General features: G+C 45.0%; 1 protein-coding gene across 2 annotated transcripts in view; it reads left to right on the forward strand.

The window, feature by feature from the left end:
- The window catches only part of LOC308590568 (phospholipase A2 inhibitor gamma subunit B-like), a 59,295-nt gene extending 41,448 nt beyond the window's left edge, over positions 1 to 17,847 (forward strand). Inside the window, exons 1-4 of one of the 2 annotated variants that reach the window (XM_081200720.1) lie at positions 12,875 to 13,307; positions 14,409 to 14,555; positions 16,945 to 17,067; positions 17,419 to 17,847. In XM_081200720.1, the coding sequence (XP_081056846.1) occupies positions 13,151 to 13,307; positions 14,409 to 14,555; positions 16,945 to 17,067; positions 17,419 to 17,582 (591 nt within the window). In that variant the 5' untranslated portion in view covers positions 12,875 to 13,150 and the 3' untranslated portion in view covers positions 17,583 to 17,847. Of the gene's footprint in view, positions 1 to 12,874; positions 13,308 to 14,408; positions 14,556 to 16,944; positions 17,068 to 17,418 lie in introns of those variants that run through there. The other variant, XM_081200721.1, reaches the window with a different exon arrangement.
- Positions 17,848 to 22,672: the final 4,825 nt, after the last annotated feature.

Here is a 22,672-nt window from a genome sequence, read left to right on the forward strand (position 1 = left end):
CCGCTGGCCCCTTGCTTCTGGTGCGTCCCCCCTGGGACCCCCCTTGCCCTGACCATCGGCGCCCCCTTCTGGGAATCTTCTGATTCGCTGGAGAGGCTCATGGAATCTCTTGGGTCACTGTCATTCTCCCCCCCGCTGCCCTCAGATTCTTCCCCTTCGCTCTCCATTTCCTCTCTCCCCTGTGCCTCTGCTCCTGAGCCCCTGACATCCATCCCCCCTCGAAGCCCCCCTTCCCCCCTCCCCCTCTTCGCGCAAGGAATGAAGTGCGCCATCTTGGTGAACAGATCTACGACCACGAGTACCGCTGTTTTGCCTCGCGAGCTGGGCAGATCTGTGACAAAGTCCAGGGCCACTTTCTCCCACGGTTCGAGTGGCGTCTGTAGCGGTTCCAGCAGTCCCGCCAGCGCCCTGTGTACTGGTTTGGCCCTTTGGCATGTGTCACACCAAGCGACGTAATCCGCGACTTCTCCCCTCATCTTGGGCCACCAAAAGTCTCTGGCTACTAATTCCGCCGTCTTGTCCTTGCCAAAGTGCCCAGCGCTGGGCGCGTCGTGTAACTGCTGCAGGACTTTCGCGCGGAGGTCGTCTCCCGGCACGTAGAGAGCCCCTTTGCGGATGAGCAGTCCGTCGCGTATCTGGAACTCTTCGTCCTTTGCTGTGCCTCTTTGCACCTCCTCCATCTTGGATTGTGCGAACGAGTCCGTCTGCAGCGCGCGACGCACCGCGTCCAGGTCCACGGTGGCTGAAGCGCACGCCCACGCTTTCGGTGCAAAAATGTGTTTGGCCGCCACCGGTGCCACTTCCTCGAGATACTGCGGCTTCCTGGATAGTGCATCTGCCATGACGTTGTTGTCTCCCGGGATGTATTCTATCCAGAAGTCGAAATCCGCAAAGAACTCCGCCCAGCGGATGTGTCTCTGGTTCAGGAACCGCGCCGTGCGCCAGTACTCCAGGTTCTTATGGTCCGTGTGGACCTGCACTGTGTGTCTGGCTCCGATGAGGAAGTGCCGCCACGCCTTGAAGGCTGCATGAATGGCCAGCAACTCCCTGTCCCAGATGGTGTAGTTCTGTTCCAACTTGCTGAGTTTCCTGGAGTAGAATGCGCATGGCTTCCAGTTCCCTTGCGGATCTTGCTGCAACAGGACCGCCCCCACCGCTCTGTCCGAGGCGTCCGTTTCAACCCTCATTGGTTTGCTGGGGTTTACGTGCAGCAGCTGTTCTTCGGACGCGAAGAGACGCTTGAGTCTCCGAAAGGACTGCTCCGCCTGGTCCGTCCAGGTGAACTTCTTCTTCTTGGAGCTGAGGGTGTCCGTGATGGCCGCCGTCTCCATCGCGAACCCCTTGATGAACTTGCGATAAAAGTTGGCGAATCCGACGAACTTCTGGACTTCCGATTGCGCGGGCTCTTCCAGTCCAACACCGAGCAGACCTTGGCGCTGTCCATGGCGAGTCCCTTGTCGGACAGCTTGTAGCCCAGGAAATCCACCTCCGTCATGTCGAACTGGCACTTCTCCAGTTTGGCGTAAAGTCTGTGCTCCCGTAGTCTCTGCAGGACCTCCTTGACATCTCCCTCATGAGCCTCCTGCGATTACGAGAAGATCAGGATGTCGTCTAGGAAGCAGACGCACTTCTTGTAGAGGAGTCCCGCTAACACGTGCTGCATAAATGCTTGGAAACAATGGGAGCCATTTTGGAGACCAAACGGCATAACTCGATATTCATAGGTGCCTAAAGGCGTAAACATGGCCGTCTTCCACTCATCGCCCTCCCGCATGCGTATAAGGTTGTACGCCCCTCGTAAATCCAACTTGGTGAAGATTCGTCCCTTCCTCACCGTCGCGAGCAGATCGTCGATCTTGGGCATGGGGAATGCTGTGGGCTTTGTCCTGGAATTTATGATTCTGTAATCAACTACCAGCCTCCGTTGGGGCGTGTCTTTCTTCTTCACGAAAAACACGGGACTGCCCCCCACTGCTTTGGATTCTTGGATGAATCCCCGCTTCAAGTTGTGCTCTATGAACTCCCTGAGTTCTTGCAGTTCGTCTTCAGACATGGAATACAGTTTTCCAGTTGGCAGCGTCGCCCCCGGCGTCGCCCCTCCTCTTCCTGGCTGGTCCAGATGCAGTGTTCCACGCAGTAGGAGGAGCAGAAGGTCAATTGACGCTGGTACCATGCTAAAGCCGGGCTGTGCCTATCCAGCCAACTCATGCCCAACACTATGGGCGTGTCCGACAGGTGGGTGACGTTGAAGCTGATGACTTCGCGGTGATTTCCAATTTGCATTACCATAGGGGGTGTTTGCTGTACCACCTGTCCTCCCAGTAGCTCTCTGCCATCGACCGTGACTACGTTTAGGGGCATCGTGGCTGGTAAGAGCGCTATGCAATGTTGCCTGATGAAGTCCACTCCTACAAAGTCTGCATTACTGCCAGAGTCAATGGTAATAGGAACTTCCAGGGTGAGTCCATTGGGCAGCTGGAGCGATGTGGTGAGTTGCACCACTGGTTTGGGTGGGAGGGGGTCTGTGGGCTGTAAAATCTCTGGGGACTGCTTCACTGACTCGCCTGGCTGGGCCCCAGTGCCTCTGCCTCCAGCCAGGCTTCGTCGTTTCCCTGTATCTGTTCCCCCTGCTGAACTGCTCCCCTTACTGTTGCTGAGGCTGCAGTGTGCCTCTGGATCCTCTGGGGACACTCTTTGGCCATGTGCTGTGCACTGTCGCAGATATAGCACTTCCTGTTCCCTCTAGGAGCCTTCGCCTTGACTGCTCCTGGTGTTTGGGCTCCGGTCGCTGTCTGAGCCCTAGCACCACCTATCTCCATCGGCTCTTCTCCCCTCCCCAGTGGAGGCATGGATTGCGCGCGCCCTGTCTCTCTGGGTAGGAAGGGAGTTGTTCTGGCTGGTGTGCGCCCCATACTTCCCTCATTCCTGCTCCAAGGGCGTTCTTCCAGGCGCACCCCTATCGCCAGCGCTCTCTGCACAACTTCTGTGGTGCTGTTAGGTCTCTCCCCCCTCGCCAGCTCATCTTTCACGGCCCCATTTAGTCCCTCCCAGAACAGATCCCTGACGGCAGCGGAGTCCTTCTCCCAGCCCAGCACATTTACTAACGCAAAAAAGCAGGAGTGATATTGTCTCACAGTGGCTTTGCCCTGCTTCAGCCCATGCATTTCCCTCCTGGCCACATCCACATCTACCGTTGATTTAAAGCAATCGTCCATAGCCTTGATAAATGCTTTTGAATCTTGGAGGGCGGGATCATTTTCGCGCCATAAATTGCGCAGCCACGATTTAGCTTTCCCATGCAGGTGAGTTATTATGAAGCCCACTTTCTCCTCCTCGTCTCTAAAGTCTTTCCGAAGCAAATTGAGCGCGAAAACTATGTCTGCTCTGAAGTTAGGATACTGCTGCAGGTTCCCGTTGAAGTGGGCTACGATGCTGTCCCCCCTCTTCCCGAGGCCAACTCCCTCCGGCTTGGTTCCTGGCAGCCCCTCTTTGCCCAAACGTTCCCACCTGGTCTGCAGATCCTGGCAGAGCGCTACTGCGTCTTCCTCTCTCTTTCTGGATGCTGCTACTTCTGCGTAAAGTGTCGTGACTGCTTCTTGCAGCTCTTTCACCTTCTCCTCTGTAGTCATCTTTGCCTATCTTCGTGAGCTCGCAAAACACCAAGTTTTGCCCCTCGCTGCGCCAACTCACGCTGCGAGGGTTGAATTTATGAGACGGAGCTTACTGTCAGAGCTGCCCTAGGTCCCAGCTCACAAAGGACCAACGCCAGTTCGTTGTTATATAAAACAGTCTTTATTGAAGCTCAGTTTCGCTTTCACAGCCGCGGCGCGCAGCTCTACGTCTCAAACTCTAGACCGCCGAAGCTCCGTCTGAGTCTCCTCCCCCCAGACACCAGTTTAAGACTCTAGCCTTGCTCCACCTCTTCCTTTGCTCTTTCCTCCTCTGGGTCCGCCTGTCCGCTGGGGTCTTCACCTTCCTAGACTCTTCTGACGCTGAGTCCCCTGAGTCTTCCCCCTGCTTCCGGCGGGCTTTAGGACCTGGTTCCCAATCCGGGTTTTCTGCTGTCCCACGCGCCTGTACATTCGAACTTAGCACGCGCGCCCAGCCGGTCACCTTCCTCCTGACCGTTACACTGCTCCTGTCACTGCTTCCCCCTTCGGGGAGGCTAGCTGGATCTGACCTCCCCTCCATTCCCCCGCTCTCCGATAGAGGCGTGGTCAGCCCTGACTCATCTTCTCTCCCTGCTGGAGGAGACGCTGGCCCTGACACATGGGGCTCTTCCCTCCCGCTACGCTCTGGTGGGGAAGCTGGTCCTGATCTCCCGCTGCTGCTTTGGGAGTCCCCGCTGGCCCCTTGCTTCTGGTGCGTCCCCCCTGGGACCCCCCTTGCCCTGACCATCGGCGCCCCCTTCTGGGAATCTTCTGATTCGCTGGAGAGGCTCATGGAATCTCTTGGGTCACTGTCATTCTCCCCTCCGCTGCCCTCAGATTCTTCCCCTTCACTCTCCATTTCCTCTCTCCCCTGTGCCTCTGCTCCTGAGCCCCTGACAATAATATATTTGTTTCTTGCTTTTAAGTAATAATTTATAGTTGTTTCGTAACTGGGCTACCTCAGCTTATAGAGCAAGATTGTGCTTATCCTGTTTTAACTTCAGTTTTCTAAGTACCCTAGCTAGGCATTTTTTGCTATTCTGACATTTCTTATCAAACCAAGTCTGTCTCTTAAACTTTTTGTTTTTTATCACTCTAGCTGTGGTCATCAGTGGGCGCATTCGGTTAATTATGTTCTCATAAAGTCCAATTACGTTTCCTGTTTCTAACAACATTTCCCCCTTTAATAAAGCAGATTCATGGGGATCCAGGATCTGAATCATTTTTTCTTGGACCTGTGCATTCCATTTTAACCTTCTATTTCCAAGTATCAGATATTCTGTTTCATTCAATAATTTAGGAAAGGCAGGAGAAAAGAATGATGTCATAGATAACTCAAGTGGAAAGTGGTCACTTTCAGCTCTGGGAATTATCCTGAAGGTATCTCGGTTAACTGGCACATTATTAGATGTTAGGATATAATCTATGGTGCTAGTAAATCCTCTGGGGGAGATAAAAGTAAAATAACCCTCTTGATCCCCTTGACCGTGCCCATTGCATAACAAAAGGTTATGCTTTATTATAAGTTCACAAAGATGTTTCCCAGCGCGATTGGAGGTGGTGTCCATTGCTGCCCTCTGACAGATTTCAGGTTCGTCCTCCAAGTTTAGACCAGATAATATTGTATTTTGTGGGGAAACAAGGCCGATCCGGGCATTGAGGTCACCTCCCAAGACAAACCGAGGGTTAGGTGACAGAGAGTCTATACTTTCGAGTAGTTGGTCAAGTTTATCCCAATATGATCTCAGTTCCCCACAAGACTTTACTGGAGGTATATACACACAGATGCAATAAGTATTTCTCAGGAGACTATCAGAAAGGGACAACACTAAAAAATTAGGGGTGGTCAACGAGGGACACTGTTGAATTGATACATTAAGAGAGGTTGACACCAGCACCGCCAGCCCCCCACTAGGCCTTCCATACTTTACCGTTTTAAGAGCTGGTTGAGTGTAACTTGTAAAACCCTGTAATTTTTATTTAAAACCCTGTAATAGCTGAAGAGTCAGGAACAGCAGTGGGCCAAACAGGGAAGCATGAAGAGGCTTAGTTGGAGGAAAGTATAGGCCACGACAAGGAGCACTTTGGCAGCACCCAGGAACAACAGGTTCAGCACAGTGAACTGCTAGAATTTTAATTGCACTATACCAGAATTTGAAGCACAGTGCTGAAAGCAAATTAAATCTCTTTCCACTCCCAAGAACTCCAAGGACACGTCCCTCCTAATCTGTGCCAGCCTCAGTTTCACCACCCTGGGGAAATGAGTCCCCACAGGTTATGCAAGAATTCAAAGCTGAGCACAAAAATTGGATTAGGTTTCTGGAACCTCAAGCAATTTTGCCAGATTTCACTAAGAGTTAGTGGTATGAAACTTATTGTGAGGGGGCGACAGGTGTTCCAGCAATGGATTTCAACCATGTGCCTTAAAGTCCTAGGAGTCCTAGGAAAACACGCAGTCCATAATCATCATGCCTTTGTCTCTGACACAGGTAAAAGGTAAGAGGGAAAGGACCCCTGGATGGTTAAGTTTAGTCAAAGGTGACTATGGGGTGCAGCGCTCATTTCGCTTCAGGACAAGGAAGCTGGCATTTGTCTGCAGACAGCTTTCCCCTTCTGACACAATGGGACACCGTGACAGACATCAAAATTGCTTTATCTCTCTGTCTTCGCCCACCTTGCTGCTTTAACATCTGGTTCGCATCACCGCAAAACTCTGCTCTCACCTCTGGCTTTGTTTCTTGATGGAGGGGGCCCCACCCATTTTCTGTCTTGCACAGAGCCCCTTAATACTCCATCAGCTCTTCACGAAGATGGTTTCCACAAATTAGAAGGGTTGACTAACCTTTAACACTTACTGGATCCAGGGAATACATCTTAGAACCCCCTCACACGCCCTGAAAACCCCTCATAACAATATGTTTCTTTATTGTCTTTCCCCCGATGGGCCTCAAGACGGTTTACAAACAAAAATATTAACCATAAAAATCAAAGATAAAAAGCATGAACAACAATTAAATATTGATAAAATTAAACATTGATCGAATTAAACAATATACAAACAATCAGAAGTGGGGAAAGTGGTGTTGCTGTCTAGTCTTGCTTTCAGGCTTTGCATAGGCATCTGTTTGGCCATTGTGAGAGCAGGGCCTCGTTCAGCAGGTTCATTTAAGCTCTGTCAGTTGAAGTTCATGGGAAATCTAACATCAGCCAAAATCTTAATTGCTTCAAAATGCTGCTCAGCCAATTTACCTTCTGAAGAGGAGTGGATTTATAATGTATTTGTTGAAGAAATGTGGTTTGACAATTTGGTCTAAAATCACAAGTCTGCTCTTTTGGCTGAAAAAGGGAAGCCAAAAGACAGAGAAGATATGGAGCCCTTTTGTAATCTATTTCAGGACTGGAGAACATTTGGCATGGGGGCCAAAGCAGCCCCTGCATGCCTCTCCAAAGGGCCCAGGGGATGGGATTGCAGGTGGTACATCATATCTGTGCTTGGGGTCAAACAAGAACCTGGGAGCCAAAGGAGTGGAGCCAGAAATTTACCTGGACATCGGAAAATGTTTGCATATATTGTGTGAAGATTAGAATTTACATTTTTGTGTAATACTACATAAAATACCATGGCACTTCTTCTTCCGTCTGCTTCCTCTTCTGCCAATACACTCCTGCCTACTTCTCCCAGCCAATCCAGAGAGGCAGCAATGAAGTCCCGCTGAAAGATACTATTCCTTTCTGTGAGGAATAGAACTCAAGCCTATGATAATGGGCAAATATGGCTGGAAAATACAGCAGCGCACAAGCAAAAATACAGAAACAGTGCTTCAGCTTGCGGTTGTCAAACACTCAAGTGATGTGCAAATGATGCCGCTGAATGCATGCCTGAAGCACTAGCCTCTCTTGGAACAATTCAAGCTGTGTACCACCGGTTCAGTTCCAGACCAAAATGGAGCGAATTTACTACAAAACCATATTGGTTGTTCTCTTCATGTTATGTCTGAAACAAAATGGTTGACTGTGTAAAGCCTTCTGCATCTCACTTGACTGTCACCTGACTGGTCACTTACCATCGGCTGTGGTGAGGACTGAAGGGCCTGCCCCTCGCAAGGCCTTCACCATCTGGCCTACAGGGCACGGCCCAGGCCCTTGCACTCCAGCTATAAAAACTCCTGCTCCAGTGAGGACTGGACCTTTGACTGTGGTGAGGACTGCAGGGTCTGTTCCCTTTGTAAGGCTGACCTATGAGGTGGAATGAACTCTTTGGGCAGGGCAGTTCATGTGAATGAACTCTTTGGGCAGGGCTTGGTGGCAGCGGCCGGGGGAGGGGGGCGGTTCTGCTATTGTTTCCCTGCTCCAAGTTTCTAATTTGTTTAAAACATTCTCAAGCAGCTTTTAATTTGTGGGGTTTAAAAATTCAGCTGTTTTGTTTTGCAGGATACATTCTGTAAAAGGATTGTATATTACAAAATTGAACGTGCCAAGTTGGCTGACTCTAGAGACTTTCCTCAGACATTGTGGGGAAATTGGGGTGGAGAAGGACTGGAAGGTCATTTGGTAAAATTACATACAAAGGAGATCGATTGTTGTTTCTTAACCCTGCTAATGACATGGAATTGAAGAGGCAGTTGGCAGAAGATCATGCCATTCTAAAAAACACATTTTATTAATTTCAGCACTGAAATTTGTGTACCAAGAAAACATTCTATGCAATTTCTAATTTCATCATTTCCCGCCCCTCACTGGACCAGTTCTTCCCACCTCTACTCCCAGGCCTCCCCGCTTTGTCCTACAAATTCCCCCACATCAGCCTCTTCCTCCACAAATCACCTGCTGGCTTGTTCTGAGTCTTCCTAAGCTTTTGATCTCTTCAGCGCTATGAAGGCTTTCCTCAGTACCTGCCTTCTCCTGGCCCTGTTTCTCCCAGGTGAGTCGGAAACTGAAATCCTGGATTCTTCTTTTCACTACCTGGGAGGGGATGTGGGGTGGACTAAGCTAGAGAGACTGAGATAGGTTCATTGAAGGGGGAAAAAAATGCTGAAAAGATTGGATAAGACCAAGAGCATCTGGGAATCAAAATAGAAAGTAATCTCTGGTAGCAGGGGCGAAACTAGGCTTTATTTCACCCAGGTCAAACACCCAGTTTGGCACACACACCCCACATGCATTTGCACAAACATACACACAGAGGCTGAGAGCCGCAATGGAGCCTCTGGAGGCTTCACCAAGGGCAAAGAACTTGGCTAGTCTTCCCTCCCAGCAATGGCACTGCCTGTTAGTGCTTCCTGTGCTGATGTGGTTGCTCTGTTTGGGCTTGTTACACTTCTCATGAGACTGGGCCACCTCCCCATTACTTCCAGCATAAGTCAGCATTTCATTGCTTATGGACCTCATGTCAGCTGCAATCGGTTGTCTATGTCACATACCTGCGGATTGACCCCTTGTCCTGTTTCAGTAACTGTCCTTCGCTCAGTTGGCCAAGCAGGTGTTTGGCAGGGCAGATGAGCACACATTCGATTGTGATGAAGGTGGATGGGGAAGCCTTTTCTGGTGTACCTTTCTCCCCATTGCCCTCATACTCTGACTTTTGAAATTGCACTGTACAACTTAATGCCCATTTGACTGGTGCAGGGATGAAGGGGGAATCACACAGTCAATTATCTGGGAACAGGGAAGGGTAAGGTAGAATGTGCTGCAATGGGGGAAGGAGATGCCATTGCTTTGGTGTGGGGATGCATGAATCACCATAAAGCTATTTATCTGTCTGTCACAGTGAGTGGGTATGTTTGTGTGTGAGAAATGGGGGGAAGGTGTGTATATGTGTACATGCATCTTCCAACCCACCACTGCTTGTGGATCCTGAAAACCAATAAGATTGCTGTATGATAAAGGGTCATCTGACCCTTTAATGAGTTCCTCTTCCCTCCTCTATAAGCTGAACAAGACACTTTAAATAAGAAATAACTTTTACTTTGTGTGCTTGCACGTTCAGATTAATATGCACAATGTAGGAAAATGTTGTTAATACATCTTATATAGATGATTGTTTCTAACATAAATACTGTTAGAGACAAACTGAGGCTGATAGCAGTACACCACTTCTGCTGCTCTCATACAGAAGATGGTTAATAAGGGCCGCTGCTGTACCACCTGACATAACTGTCTCAAACATATGACATTACAGAGTTCTACAGACCTTGTGAGCATTATTTAGCATTTTGGATGCTTTCATCCCACATGATCCACTATTACAAGTGGATCCTGAGTTGATGAAAGCTGCTCCTATTTCTATTATGTTTGCTGACTTGGAGAAGTTATGGACCACTGGTGTGAAGTTTACGGCATGTAATGCCTTGAAAGAAAATATTATGAAAATGATATACAGGTGGTACATGACACCAGTCAAGCTTGCAAAAATATACCATCTGTCAGACAATAAGTGTTGGAAGTGTAAAGAAAATGAGGGAACATTCTTTCATCTTTGGTGGACGTGCCCCAAGATTAAGGCTTTCTGGGAAATGATATATAATGAACTCAAAAAGGTATTTAAATATACCTTCCCTAAGAAACCAGAGGCCTTTTTGTTGGGCATTGTTGGCCAAATGGTTTTAAAGAAGGATAGGACCTTTTTTATGTACACAGTAACAGCAGCAAGAATACTCATCGCAAAATATTGGAAGACACAAGATTTGCCCACTCTGGAAGAATGGCAGACGCAACTGATAGACTATATGGAACTGGCAGAAATGACTGGCAGAATCCGAGACCTGGGAGAAGAGATGGTGGAAGAGGACTGGAAAAAATTTAAGGACTATTTACAAAAGCATTGTAACTTGTATGAATGTTAGAATGATGCAGGACATAAAGGTAACATGGCATTAGTGAACCAGTGGAAATGATTATGAAAATAACTGAATTATAAGAACAAAGGTGAAATCTGAACAATTTTATGTCAAGGCTTAAATATTTGAATACATGATAACAAAGGGCAAAATATGAGGCATAAAAACTGAGATGCACAATTTTAAATAAGCTTTGAAAGAAGGTGAAGCACTGCTGAATGAGATTTTTTAAAGGGGATCACAGAAAAGGGAGATGTGAGGGAGTCGAAGAAAGAGGGTTATGGAAATCTGGTTTATGAAAGTGAATAATTTTTTTTAATGTTTTCATTTGTGTGTTAACTTTGCTGTTTTTTGAATGTTTTCTTTTTTCTTTTTTGGTTTATTTTTCTTCTGTCTTTATGTATGATGATTTTTTATACACTGTTTAAAATCTTTAATAAATATTATATTAAAAAAGAAAGAAAGCTGCTCCTATTTCGTTTGTTGGATTATATCCAACAAAGGTTGAGCTCATGGTCATATTTCTAACCGTGAATGTAGGATGCTGTTTATCATGGAATGAGCAACTTTGTGGTGCCACTGAATGTTTCCTCATTTCTCCTCACAGAAGTGGCAAATCTATTCTGTGGCAAACATTTCAAGCTTTTTTGCGAAATTGACAACGGCTTTTGCTTTAAACATTATTTCGAGGGCTTTTTAGGTGAGTATGTCTTTTCTGTTTAATTAAAATTGGGTGTGTGGGTCCACCATTTGCTCCCTGGAGTATCTAAGGATGACCTGTCATGCATTCAGGTGAGTCATTAAGTGCTGGACAACCAAAGAACTGGAGATGAATTGAGGTGAGTGTATATGTGAACCAGGCCTGTGATTCTCCCCAGAAGACCCTGTAGAGTCTGTTGACATATAATAGGCTTGCTTTTTTCAAGGGATTTGGGTACATCTGGAAGATTTCTCTTTCTGGGGCCCAAGAAATTCAGCCAGGAAACATGTTGTGAAGAAAGAGCCTGAGCTGCACATCAATTCTGAGTCAAGCCTCTTCTTAGCAAAGAGGATACTTAAAGGGCCTATTTGAGGGACCAGAGAAACTTGATCAGAAATAGCCAAGGCTTCTCCGTTCCCATAAGAGAGGAGTGGGTCTTTAAAAAACTGAGCTGCTTCTTGCAGTTTGTTCCCCTTCCAACAGCAGGGGATCCAGTTGCCTTTCCAGCACTGTGGTTCCAAGATGGAATCTTCTAAAAATTGATGATTCTTTGTGAGTAAACCTGAATAACAAGTGATGTGCTTTGGTTAAGATTAGTTTAGTTTGGAACCACAGTGCTTGGGTTAATTTTGTATTCTGCTTTGACTTTCTTCATGTTTCCCTGTTACCTTAATTCCTAGTAGGTTTCTTAATTTGACTGCTTAAGTGTACATGTCTTCCAATGTCGGGGTTTTAGAATCCACACATGACTAGAACCTACTGTGAGTTTAGGATTAGAGATGTAGGTGACCAGCACACTCTTCTGAGTCCTGGGAGAGACCCAGAAAGGGTATGGGATGCCACTGCCCTTTGAGACAGAACACAAAGATGAAGGGCAATCAGAGGCGTGTTGTGGTGCTGGCTTCAAACCTTTGAAAAAGTGATTGCTTTAGTGTACTCCAAGTTTTCTCCCAAATGGGGCTGCAGGAGTAAGTGAGAGCATGGTGACACCTTGTTATTTGCTTGCATACAACATAGTGCTGTAACACACCTCTGTATTTTCTTTGTGCATGTGTGCAAGAGTTTTGTTGTTTAGAGTCACATTCCATAACATTTAGAGAGTGCCAAGAAAGTGACATAACTGGGAGTGCGCTAGCACTAATCTATGCAAATAGTAATGCATTTAATTCAAGCCTCACATATGTTCTTCATTGAAATGAAAGAGGGTTTATACATTACATTGTTTCGGTGATATAATACCTGCTCACATGAAGACAGGAAGCGGAAGCTACCTCCTGCAGACTCAAACCCTTGGTCCATCTTTACATTGTCTAAACCAATAGGCATGAGGTGTCTACTGTCTATTGGTAATTTCCCCCATCCATACCTGGAGATGTTAGTCATTGAATCTGGGACCTTAGGCATCCAATGCAAATGATCTACTAGTGAGTTAGGGCCCTTCCTCTGTAACTTAATAGTGTGTGTAATATCTCAGCTATGGACTTTAGACAGGGCAGCCAATTACTGTTAACATGCTTTCTGTGAATATTCTCTGACCTTTGCCTCACGCCTCCCTCCTCAACTGATATTCCCAACTGCCATGTATGTTAATTCTTCACTGACAGTTAAATACCAACTGATAAGAAACATAAGCCTATCGGGGTCTGCTGTTTCCTTGACCAACCAGAATTAAATGACCTGAAGCAAGATTCAAAGTCATCTTCTCTCTGCCTCCAAAGCAGCTGCTGTCAAGTAGGCAGTGATGTAGGGGGGGGGCATTGCCCTGGGCACATTTTTTCAAGTGGGTGCCACCATGTGCTGCCACTATAGCTCCCTCACTGAGGGAGCCCACAACCGGGTTGGCCTTTGGGGCTGGAGTGTGGGTGGCAGCAGCAGCCGGTCCATTCCTTGGGAGCAGAAGCGTTGGAGAGGTGTTGATATTGCAGCCGAGGGAGGAACGAACTCCATCTGCCACTGTGCCTTGCATGGCTGTGGGAGCTCTTTTCTCCCTCAGTACGTGGGGCTACTGGGGTGCTGTGGTGGGCTCCTTCATCTTCCACGTCCCTCTCCCAGTCTGCCCTGCCCTCCGGTGCCCACAGATACACATGCTGAGCACCATGGGCTCATGCAATGCTGCGGCAAGTAGGTCTGCAATATTATAATACCATACTTCCTCAAACCCTGACAGGCACACTCTGACATTTCACACAAATCTCTCTCTTAAAAAACAAAGCCAATATGAACAGACATATATACATTTCCTCTTAGAAGGTTACATGCACCAACTACTGGATCCTCCTGGAAAAGCTATCTGAGCTGTGGGTGGGTGGTAGTGCTTTGTAGTCATTCTGGTTGTCTTCAGTGGGTGATTTTCAACACTATAGTGACTTGTACCTGAGTGACAGGCCATAATGATAAACAGGAACGTAAAGTTGCTGGAGCATCATGAGTTAAGTGAATTAACCAACCTGATATAGTTTGCAAATTGAGGCAAAGAGGCAGTAGGGATGTTGAGTTTGGGAGCTCTGCAGACGCAGTCCCCAATCCCCCCCGCCCCCAAGACATTTGCTTGTTGCAGCAGTTATCAACTGATGTGCTAAAAGCTGTGTGATTTTTAATTGTACTTTTCTTATTGCCTTTAATTCTTTCATTGTATTTTATTTTCTCCTACAAAGTTGGCCTGTGAAGTGAACATTCACCACCTCCATACTAGCCTTTTCTTTTTCCAGGGTTGCCAGTTTTTCTTACCATCTTATTTATTTATTAAATTTCTATACCACCCTTCATCCGAGGATCACAGGGCGGTTTACAGTATAAAAACACAAAAATGTATAGCATAGTAATATATTCTTCTTCTGCCTCTTAAAAATATAGTATATGGCATATTCTTGAGTGGGCCTCTGAAACAACTAACTGATCATTAGGTAGAGATGGATGGTAGATTAGCCTGTTTCGAGCCCTTAGCAAAAATAAGTCTGCCTTGACCCATTTATGTGCAATTTTTAAAGGAAATATCCTAGAATATTTACACGGTTTTGGAGAATAAACTATGTTGTACTCATTGGTTGATTACTAATGAAATGACTTGAATTACTAGCTTGCAAATTCAGCGCTTGACATATTTTATTTTCTTCAGTCACCCATTTGACAAAAAAAAATGTTTAAAAACATCATCTAGATTTCAGTAAGGAGAGATGTGATTTGAATTTTTGCACATTTAGTCTTTTCAATTTTCTCTCACAGATGGGTCTCCAATACCCACCATGTTAAAAAAGGGATGTGCTACAAATTGTCCCTCAACGAATTACACCTTCTCTACATTTGAAGGTTACTTAAGGAGTGTCATTGTTTGCTGCCAAGATGACTTTTGCAACGAAAGATATATTCGTGGTAAGTAGCTGCATTCTTGTAGAATTATATATCTCTATGTATCCCTGAGCATGAATATCATTGAGGTTTCCCATTTCCCCATTGGTTGCTCATAGACAAATGCTGCTGTTCCAATGCAATAGCCATCTTCCTAGTTTACATGGGAGATGATTAGAATCAACATCACCATCAGTGTCTCAAGGGGGAAGCAAGTATCCTGTCTCAAGCACTTATTGACAAAGAGCTTCAAATGACCCCTGGGTGATTCTTCATTTATTGGCGGATTGGGGAGCGATAGAGAGATGAATAACCACTAAAACATCTGACAGTGGGTGCCATTTGCGGACCAGTGCGCAGTACTCCCGATCTCCCTAGAGAGAAGCCAGTCGGCCTGAGCTGGCCTGCCTTCCAATAGTCACGGACCATTGGGGTTCCTGCCAAACAGTCGTTTTCTGAGCTACACCCACCCAACCCTCTCTTTAATCTTTTCCTTTTATTTTAGTTTAACCATTTTCCTTTCAGGATTGTCTTATGATGGTTGCTGTTGAAGAGCCAGGAAGAAATTGTCCCTGCTCTGCAGGTTTCACCTTCCCCGTAGGAATTGTCACAACTTTAGTCGTCATTCTAAAGGGGGGGGGACTGCAGTGGTGACTCACCCCTCCTTGCAATGGCTTTTTCAGGGTTCAGGGCTTGTGTGAAGGGGGTCACTGGCCATACACTGGTAGGTTGTCGGTGAACTTCCCAAAATTGTTTGGAGAAGTGGGGGCTGGCTATGTAAAGATGCATTTTACAAGGCCTCCTCTGATCCGAGTAGCTCTGCTGTGCCTCAGTTCCCTGGCTGGGGGGCTGAGAGGGATACACGCCCAATGCCTAATCCAAAGTTTCCTACATGTGAAACTGTGAATAATGTTGTGGCCATTTTAATCATAATAAATGTTGACATGTATGATTCATTGCTCTGGGCCTGTCTCCCAGGGGAGAGGGGGGGGTCTCTGCCTGGACACACAATACATTTCTTCCTTGCTCCCTACTAGCCCAACTAGATCCTAGGAGTTCTCCTGCACGGGAGAACTGTCGAGGAAGTCAATTGACCTGTAGTTGCTGCTGATGGCTCTCCAGCCAGAGAACGACAAAACAGCACTGCTGCGCCAAAGGGCGTTGGGACTGTGAGGAGGGTGCCCTCAGCCAAGGTTTAAAAATGGCCTCTTGTGCAGGTTGAATTGTCTCAGGACCCTCCTTGGTGGAAGGAAGGGGTACCAGGAGGGTTGTGTGCACTTCCACCCCTCCTCAGGTGAGAGTCTGGAAAGGGAAACTGTGACCTGGGAAGTAGCGAAATTGTTGTCAGGAATATATGTGTGACTAATGGGTGGCAATTTGTATTATTATTATATATGGTTCAGTAAGTGAACCATTTCTTTCTTTCTTCAGTTTTTGAAGTACATTTTTGTTGTGTGGAAGGAGTGACTAGCGATAGAGGATGGTGACTTGAGTAAGAAATGCTGGAGTGACAGGGCAGATGATGTGCTTGTGTGCATTTGTGAAACAGAATGTGATCTGTGATACTGACTGAGTAGCAGGTATTTTATCATTTGTGTAAATGTAGGGCATAAATTCAATGTAATGTGTAGTGAGCTGGGAGATGTCTTGGCAAAAGGGTCTCTGAAGAGAGGGAAATGATCCCTGACTCTAAATATAACTTAGTTTTATTTCTTTTGAGATTTGATTGCTTTATTGCATTGCATTGTAGCTATGTGTAAAATTGTTTGGTTTTTTTGTAGTTTCACAGTTTCATACACGCACACGCACATTTTTACTTGGCAAACCACTTTGAGACTGTATTGTGGTATATAAAAGTTTAAAACATATATAAGTATATTGAATACAAAGAAGAAGAAGAAGAAGAAGAAGAAGAAGCTGTATTTACTATTTTAAAAATGTATATATCTATATCTAGATATATATGTGTATACCCTTCAGCAATAGGTGACAGCATAGTTTACAACATAGTAACAAAGTAAACAGCATAATGTAGGGCTGCCAAACATCTGGGTTTCCCCGGCCATATCCATGTGTTTGGGGGGGGGCGGGGGTGGGAGATGTCCCAATGTCCTCTCAGGAAATGTTGGAACATATGCCTACCAGGGCTGGGCCTGGCTCACAAATGGGTGGCCTACCACCTGAAGCCTGTCTGGCTTTTCTCTCCCCATCCCAAAACACACCATCCAGGCAGGTGAAGTCCTGCAATCCGACAGCTGGCATCTCAGTCTAAGTATTCAAGGTAATAACCAGATCTGCATTGTCTGCTTGATTAATGCAATCCTCTTGTAGGATTATAGAACTGAGGCCTAGGATTTTTAATGGAGATATATGGCTGGATCCATGTGTTTACTGTATGGATTGCTTTTGGCAGATCCATCATATGAAAACAATGGGCTAATGTGTCATGCTTCTGGCCCAGAAGATTATCCGAAGTGGGAAAATCTCAGCTGTAATGGTGATGAGACTCGATGCTTTGAGTTTGTCCTTGTTCACGGTAAGTATCACTGGCAACAAATGTGCGGGAGATTAGAAACACAGCTTGCCAGGGTGGGTTGGTTGCTCTCTTATTCTGTTTGCAACTTCCTGCCAGAAAAAAGATTTCAAGTTTTGTGGGGAAGGACAGGGGTTTTTCCCCTGAACATATTACAGTATTATGCAGTATATAGTTGAGCCTATGGAGCGGTGATCCAAAATGCAATATTGAGCCTCTCTCTCTCTCTCTCTCTCTCTCTCTCTCTCTCTCTCTCTCTCTCTCTCTCTCTCTTCATCCCAGAATGTGGATTAAGCCTCTCTTGCATAATAACAAAAAAATACACATGTGACCATGCCTCTTTCTCTTTACCAGATGACAGTTCGGTTCCTGATAAGGTTTATAACGGCTGTGCCACTCCAACGTTTTGTGAGTTGGCTAGGACATCACCGTATTATGACTACCTTTCAGGCACTATAACAGAAGCACGATGCGGTGATACTCTGCCTTCTGGAAAGAAGCTCAACAATGAAGGGTAGTTAGGAGAGAAGAATGTCTCCATCATTTTGGATCCCACCACTTGCAGCCTCGGTAGAGGTGGAGATTGCCTCTTTGATGGTGGCTTTGCAGAGTTTCTGGAATTCACAGGACTCCTGTGTCTTTTATCTGGCATTTGGTGGAGGCTGAATGGGATGCAGGGCATAGAGAAATGTGGGGCTTGGGAGCTATGTCTCATGATATGGTTTATGGGGTAATTTTTCCTTCCTTCATAATAAACATAATAAACTAGTGTGGCAAATAAAATTTTGTTGTGTTTCTGCATTTATCAAATTAACAATATTTAGCAGTGGTGGTGGTGAAGGACAGAGTCTTTAGAAGGAACAAATGGATAATTATTAGTTAATAAACTAAGTTTTATTTTGACTATTAGTTAATAAAGTTACTAATAACTAATCGCATTATGTTTCTGGAAGCCCAGGCCAATTTTCCAGATTTCCCTGAGAATCAGCAGCATAAAATTCAATGAGAGGGGATAGAGGTATCTGTCCTTTACTAGTTTCCTTTGCGAAACAGTAATAAAATGAACAATGTAGATTTCCTCACTTCCTCCTCATGAGGAGGATAATGGTATAATGTTGTTATCTAATTGACTCTTGAAGCTTAGATACTTTCTTTTAAAAATGAGAAACATTGGGACTCCCAGATGCTGGGAATCATGATGGAGGGGGCAGGGAGAGTGCCATTCTGATAGTGTCCCTCCTCCATCACCCAATTGGCCAAAAACTAAATTAGTAAACATCTTCTAGATTTCAGAAAGGAGAGAACTGATGAGAAGTTTTGCAGATGTAGTTATTTAATTCTTCTCCATCACAGGTGGGTCTAAAATACATGGCAAGGATGACATGGGATGTGCTACAAATTGTCCCTCAATGAATTACAGTTTCACTGTATCACAAGATTTCTTGTGATAGTGATTGTGATAGTGTCCCTCCTCCATCACCATCATCTTCTTCTTCATCACCATCATCTTCTTATTTAGACATGTTAGTTGCTTGGTACCTGAAGTCTCTAAGTAATTGTTGTTGTTAAAATTTATATACCACCCTATATCCAGAGGTCTCAGGGCGGTTCACAGAATATAAAACCACAAAATACACAAACAAAGTAAAAAAAACCAAATAACTCCCCCAACACATTTTAAAAGGGCATAGGATGCCAATCAAACAAAGGCTTGGTTAAAGAGGAATGTTTTTACCTGGTGCATAAAGGTGTATAATGAAGCATTCTACTACTACTACCACTAATAATAATAATAATAATAAAATTTATTTATATCCCGCCCTCCACAGCCGAAGCCGGGCTCAGGGCGGCTAACAACAATAAAATAGTACAACATTCTAAAATGATTCTAAAATCATTTCATTATAAAATGGAGAACTACTACAGAAAAGGCCCGTTTCTGTGTTTCCAGCCTCTGGACCTCTTGAGGATGAGACACGTGAAGAAGGGCCTCTGAAGATGATCTCAGGATCTGGGTGGGTTCATATGGAAAGTTGCAGTCCTTGAGATATTACGGTCCTGAGCCGTTTATTTATTTATTTTTAAATGATATTTATTAAGCATTTTAAAATTACAGAAAAAACAAAAAGACAAAGAAGAAAAAAAACAAGGGAAAAACAAACAGCAATTAAACAATACAAATCAATAAAAATCAAAAGCAAAAAGCAAAACCAAAACACATAACACATCAAAATCAAAAAACAAAAGTAAACCACAAAAATTTAAAAACAGATCCAATATTCTCAAATCCTTAACTGTCATTACCTTATTTCATCGACCTCCTCACACCTCCCTTTTCTGTATTCTAGTTATTAATTATCACAGCAAATCCTTCCCATTTTTCATAATATTCTGTCATTAAATTACCTTAATCTATTTTAACCTTATCTTACTATAAAAAACCGATTTCTCATAATCATAACATATTCTTGCATAGTTCTTTTTAACATTTCTGCTAAAGACAAATCCATGTGTCGTTCCAACATTTTTCTAATACTCATTAATTTTACAAAGCAATCCTAAATAATAAATTTTCTTTCTTCCAATCTTCATCCAACGTCTCTTCCTCCTGGTCCCGGGTTTTGTCAGTCCTTTCTATCCCATCCATCTAGTTCATTAACCTGGTAATCTTATGTCCAAGGCCCTTAAGTCTCTTCCATGTCCCTTCCGCAGATCTTCTTCATATTTATACCTGTACTTTACTTTGTCTCCTGGTCCTTTCACTCGTGGAAACTCCAACTTGACAGTATTTTTGTCCCTTCTCGACAGATCAGCCCCTTTTCCATAGTCCACACTGAACTCCATGTGGTATTTAAAAGCATGTTTCAAGGTCCCTCCAGAGTTGAGGACCCCCACAACCCCAAACTCCTCACGGCCCATTGCCAGACTTGAAAAGTCAAGACATCTCTGCATAGGGGGTCTATCCAGCCCCCCATCTCCAAGCCAAACAAAACTCTATCTCTCCAAATCTGGCTTTTTCCAAGTTGATTTGTCAGATCCAACAACTCATGTTCCTGCTGGGCCACAGCTCCCTCCATCTCTGCCACCCGAGGTCCAGCAACAACCTCCTCCCTCATCTGATCTGTCAGAGCACACTCCTGAGTTGATTCCTGGGTGGGCTCTATATAGATACCCACTACCTGTCCAAAATTTCTAATCGCAACAGTCATCAAATCCGTCTTCTCATGTAATTGTTCCAATAAAGAACTTGTCTTGCAGAAAGCACGCACCAGAGCCTCTGAATACATTGTTATGCAAGGTCAGAAGTCTGTTCCCACGATCTTAATCTGTTTGCAGCTGCGAAGCTCCCCAGTTCAAATTTAATAACAGTTTCACAAGCTCCCTCTAGGGGAAGAACTTCTATTTGTATCAATCTCTTTTCTTTTTCTTTTTTTTTAACAGCAGATCTAACAACAAAGTTTCCTTTTTCAGATATTTTGTCAATATTTGTTCCTTTAAAATGCGAAAGAGAACAATGGAATCACTATGTTTCTCTTCTTTTAACTGTCTGTCAAAAACATTTGTCTATAGTCAATGAACTTCCCAAAAACATCTGTCCTGACACCCCACTCCCAGGTTCAAGACGGTGGAAAATTACTTTTCTTTACACTCTCTTCTGCAGGTTTAAACAGTCCGGAAAAAATCCCCCCTCTTCTCCTGCTTCCGAAGGGGGTTCAGTAGTTTTAGATGATGAAAGTTGATCCTTTAGAAACGATTTTCTAAACTCATGTCTTTGCTTTAATCTATCTACAAGAAACGGAAGGCTGACTTCGTGTTTAGACCTTCCCGCTTCAGTGCCAAATTAAGAGGAATTTCTTAATCCAATTTTCCGTTCTACTCACAGATCGTTGTTTAAAGTCCAATTGTCCAAATTCGATCTGCTCACGGGTAGTTGTTTTGTAGCCAAATTGTCCCAGGAAAAAGGTAGCGCTCTCCGGCAACGGCTGTGCGTCTTCGCTCCACGAAAGAAGCAGTTGACTCTCAGCACCACACCACTAGCCCCTCTTCGCTCCGGAGCCCGTAATTGGGTTCCTTTACGAATTGGGGGGGTGCAAAAGGTGCCCGCCGAGTCCCATGGTCACAGGCTTCATCCACCTGTGATTTTTTAAAGGGTTCCTGCTTCGCCGTAGCGGAACAGACCCGTTTTCCATGGAGCCAGTCCCTCCGGATCAGAGGGAATCCGCCATTACCGATGGCGCCACCCCGGAAGTCCCGGTCCTGAGCTGTTTAAGGCTTTATAGGTCAAACCCAGCACTTTGATTTGGGCCTGGAAACTAATTGGTAGCCATTGCATTCAGCCTAGGATTGGTGTTGTAGTAAGAATTCACCTCTACACCACCTTGTTCATTACCAAGGTGAGGAACAACCAACTTTTGAATAGACCACAGAACCAAGGTAACAATTTTCAAGTCTAGCATCCAGATTTAAGGACCCAGCATTTATTATAGCTATAGCAACAAGACAGAGCTCACTCAACTCAACGTGCCAGTTGAGAAGGTCTGCCCCGAGGCACCTCAGAACAAAAGCTTAGATAGTAGTTCTCAAACAGCCAACAAAGGGTCATAAAACATCTTCGCATACATCAGGAAAGGTTAGATGTCTGGAGAAATAACACATTTATGGCTCCATACTGATATCTTCACCCCTCCAATGACCTTAGAGTGGCCCCGATGTGCCCAGACCATTTGACCATTTTAGGTTTTGGATGTCCAGCATTACCTTGGCAAACTAGCATTAAGTGAGGGAAGAGCATCATAAAATCCTCTTCCTGGGTCTCAGAAAACTTCTAAGATAGCTGATATATACTCATGTGCTAAAACTCTTGTGCTAAAACATCCTGCCATTAGTACCACTTTCAGGGTTAGATAAGGAGACATGGAATGCAGTGTAGGAGGGAGAGACTTACAAATGCAGAACACATGAAAATCAAGCCTAATGGATTCTTTTTTCCCATGTATTTTCCATGTATTTTTTATTAAAGATTTCTTGCTTTACAAAAGTATGTACAATGTCTCTTTTTTCAAGTTACATTTTCTACAGACCAGTTTCATTTGTTGAGACATTAGTGTTACATTAGGAAGAAAAGGGGGGTAGAGGTGGAGGGGGCCATGGGGGGTGGGTGCAGGGTTGGGTGGCAATGTTTCTATTTTACTTAATGTATGTGTGGAGTTTTGTGTCAGCGTCGCTTGTGCAGATTCTCTTTGCTATTTGCTTGTGTTCCTTTGGCAGTGAGAGAGATTGGGGTGGCCTAGGGTATGGTTGTTTGTGATTGGCTGTGGTGAACTTTCTTTCATGTGTGGGTGGGGTGAGTGGGTGTTTTAGGATCAGGTTAGCCAAAAAGACGGAACCATTTATGTTGTGTTTACAGAATCAGTGTAAAGAAATGGACTCACTATGGGTGGCATGCATATTTGTGGTACGACAAGGCAAAGTCTCATAAATTGTTTAAAAGCCATATTGTCAGGAAAGCCTTACTTATTGTCTGGACTAAATACAAGGACTTACTTGAAAGCAAGACCCCGAGGTGGTTATCACCGACGGAGGCCAAGGCCATAAAACTACGTAATAT

This window comes from Podarcis bocagei (genome assembly GCF_964188305.1).
Source record: "Podarcis bocagei genome assembly, chromosome: 7".
Classification (NCBI taxonomy): Eukaryota; Metazoa; Chordata; class Lepidosauria; order Squamata; family Lacertidae; genus Podarcis; species Podarcis bocagei.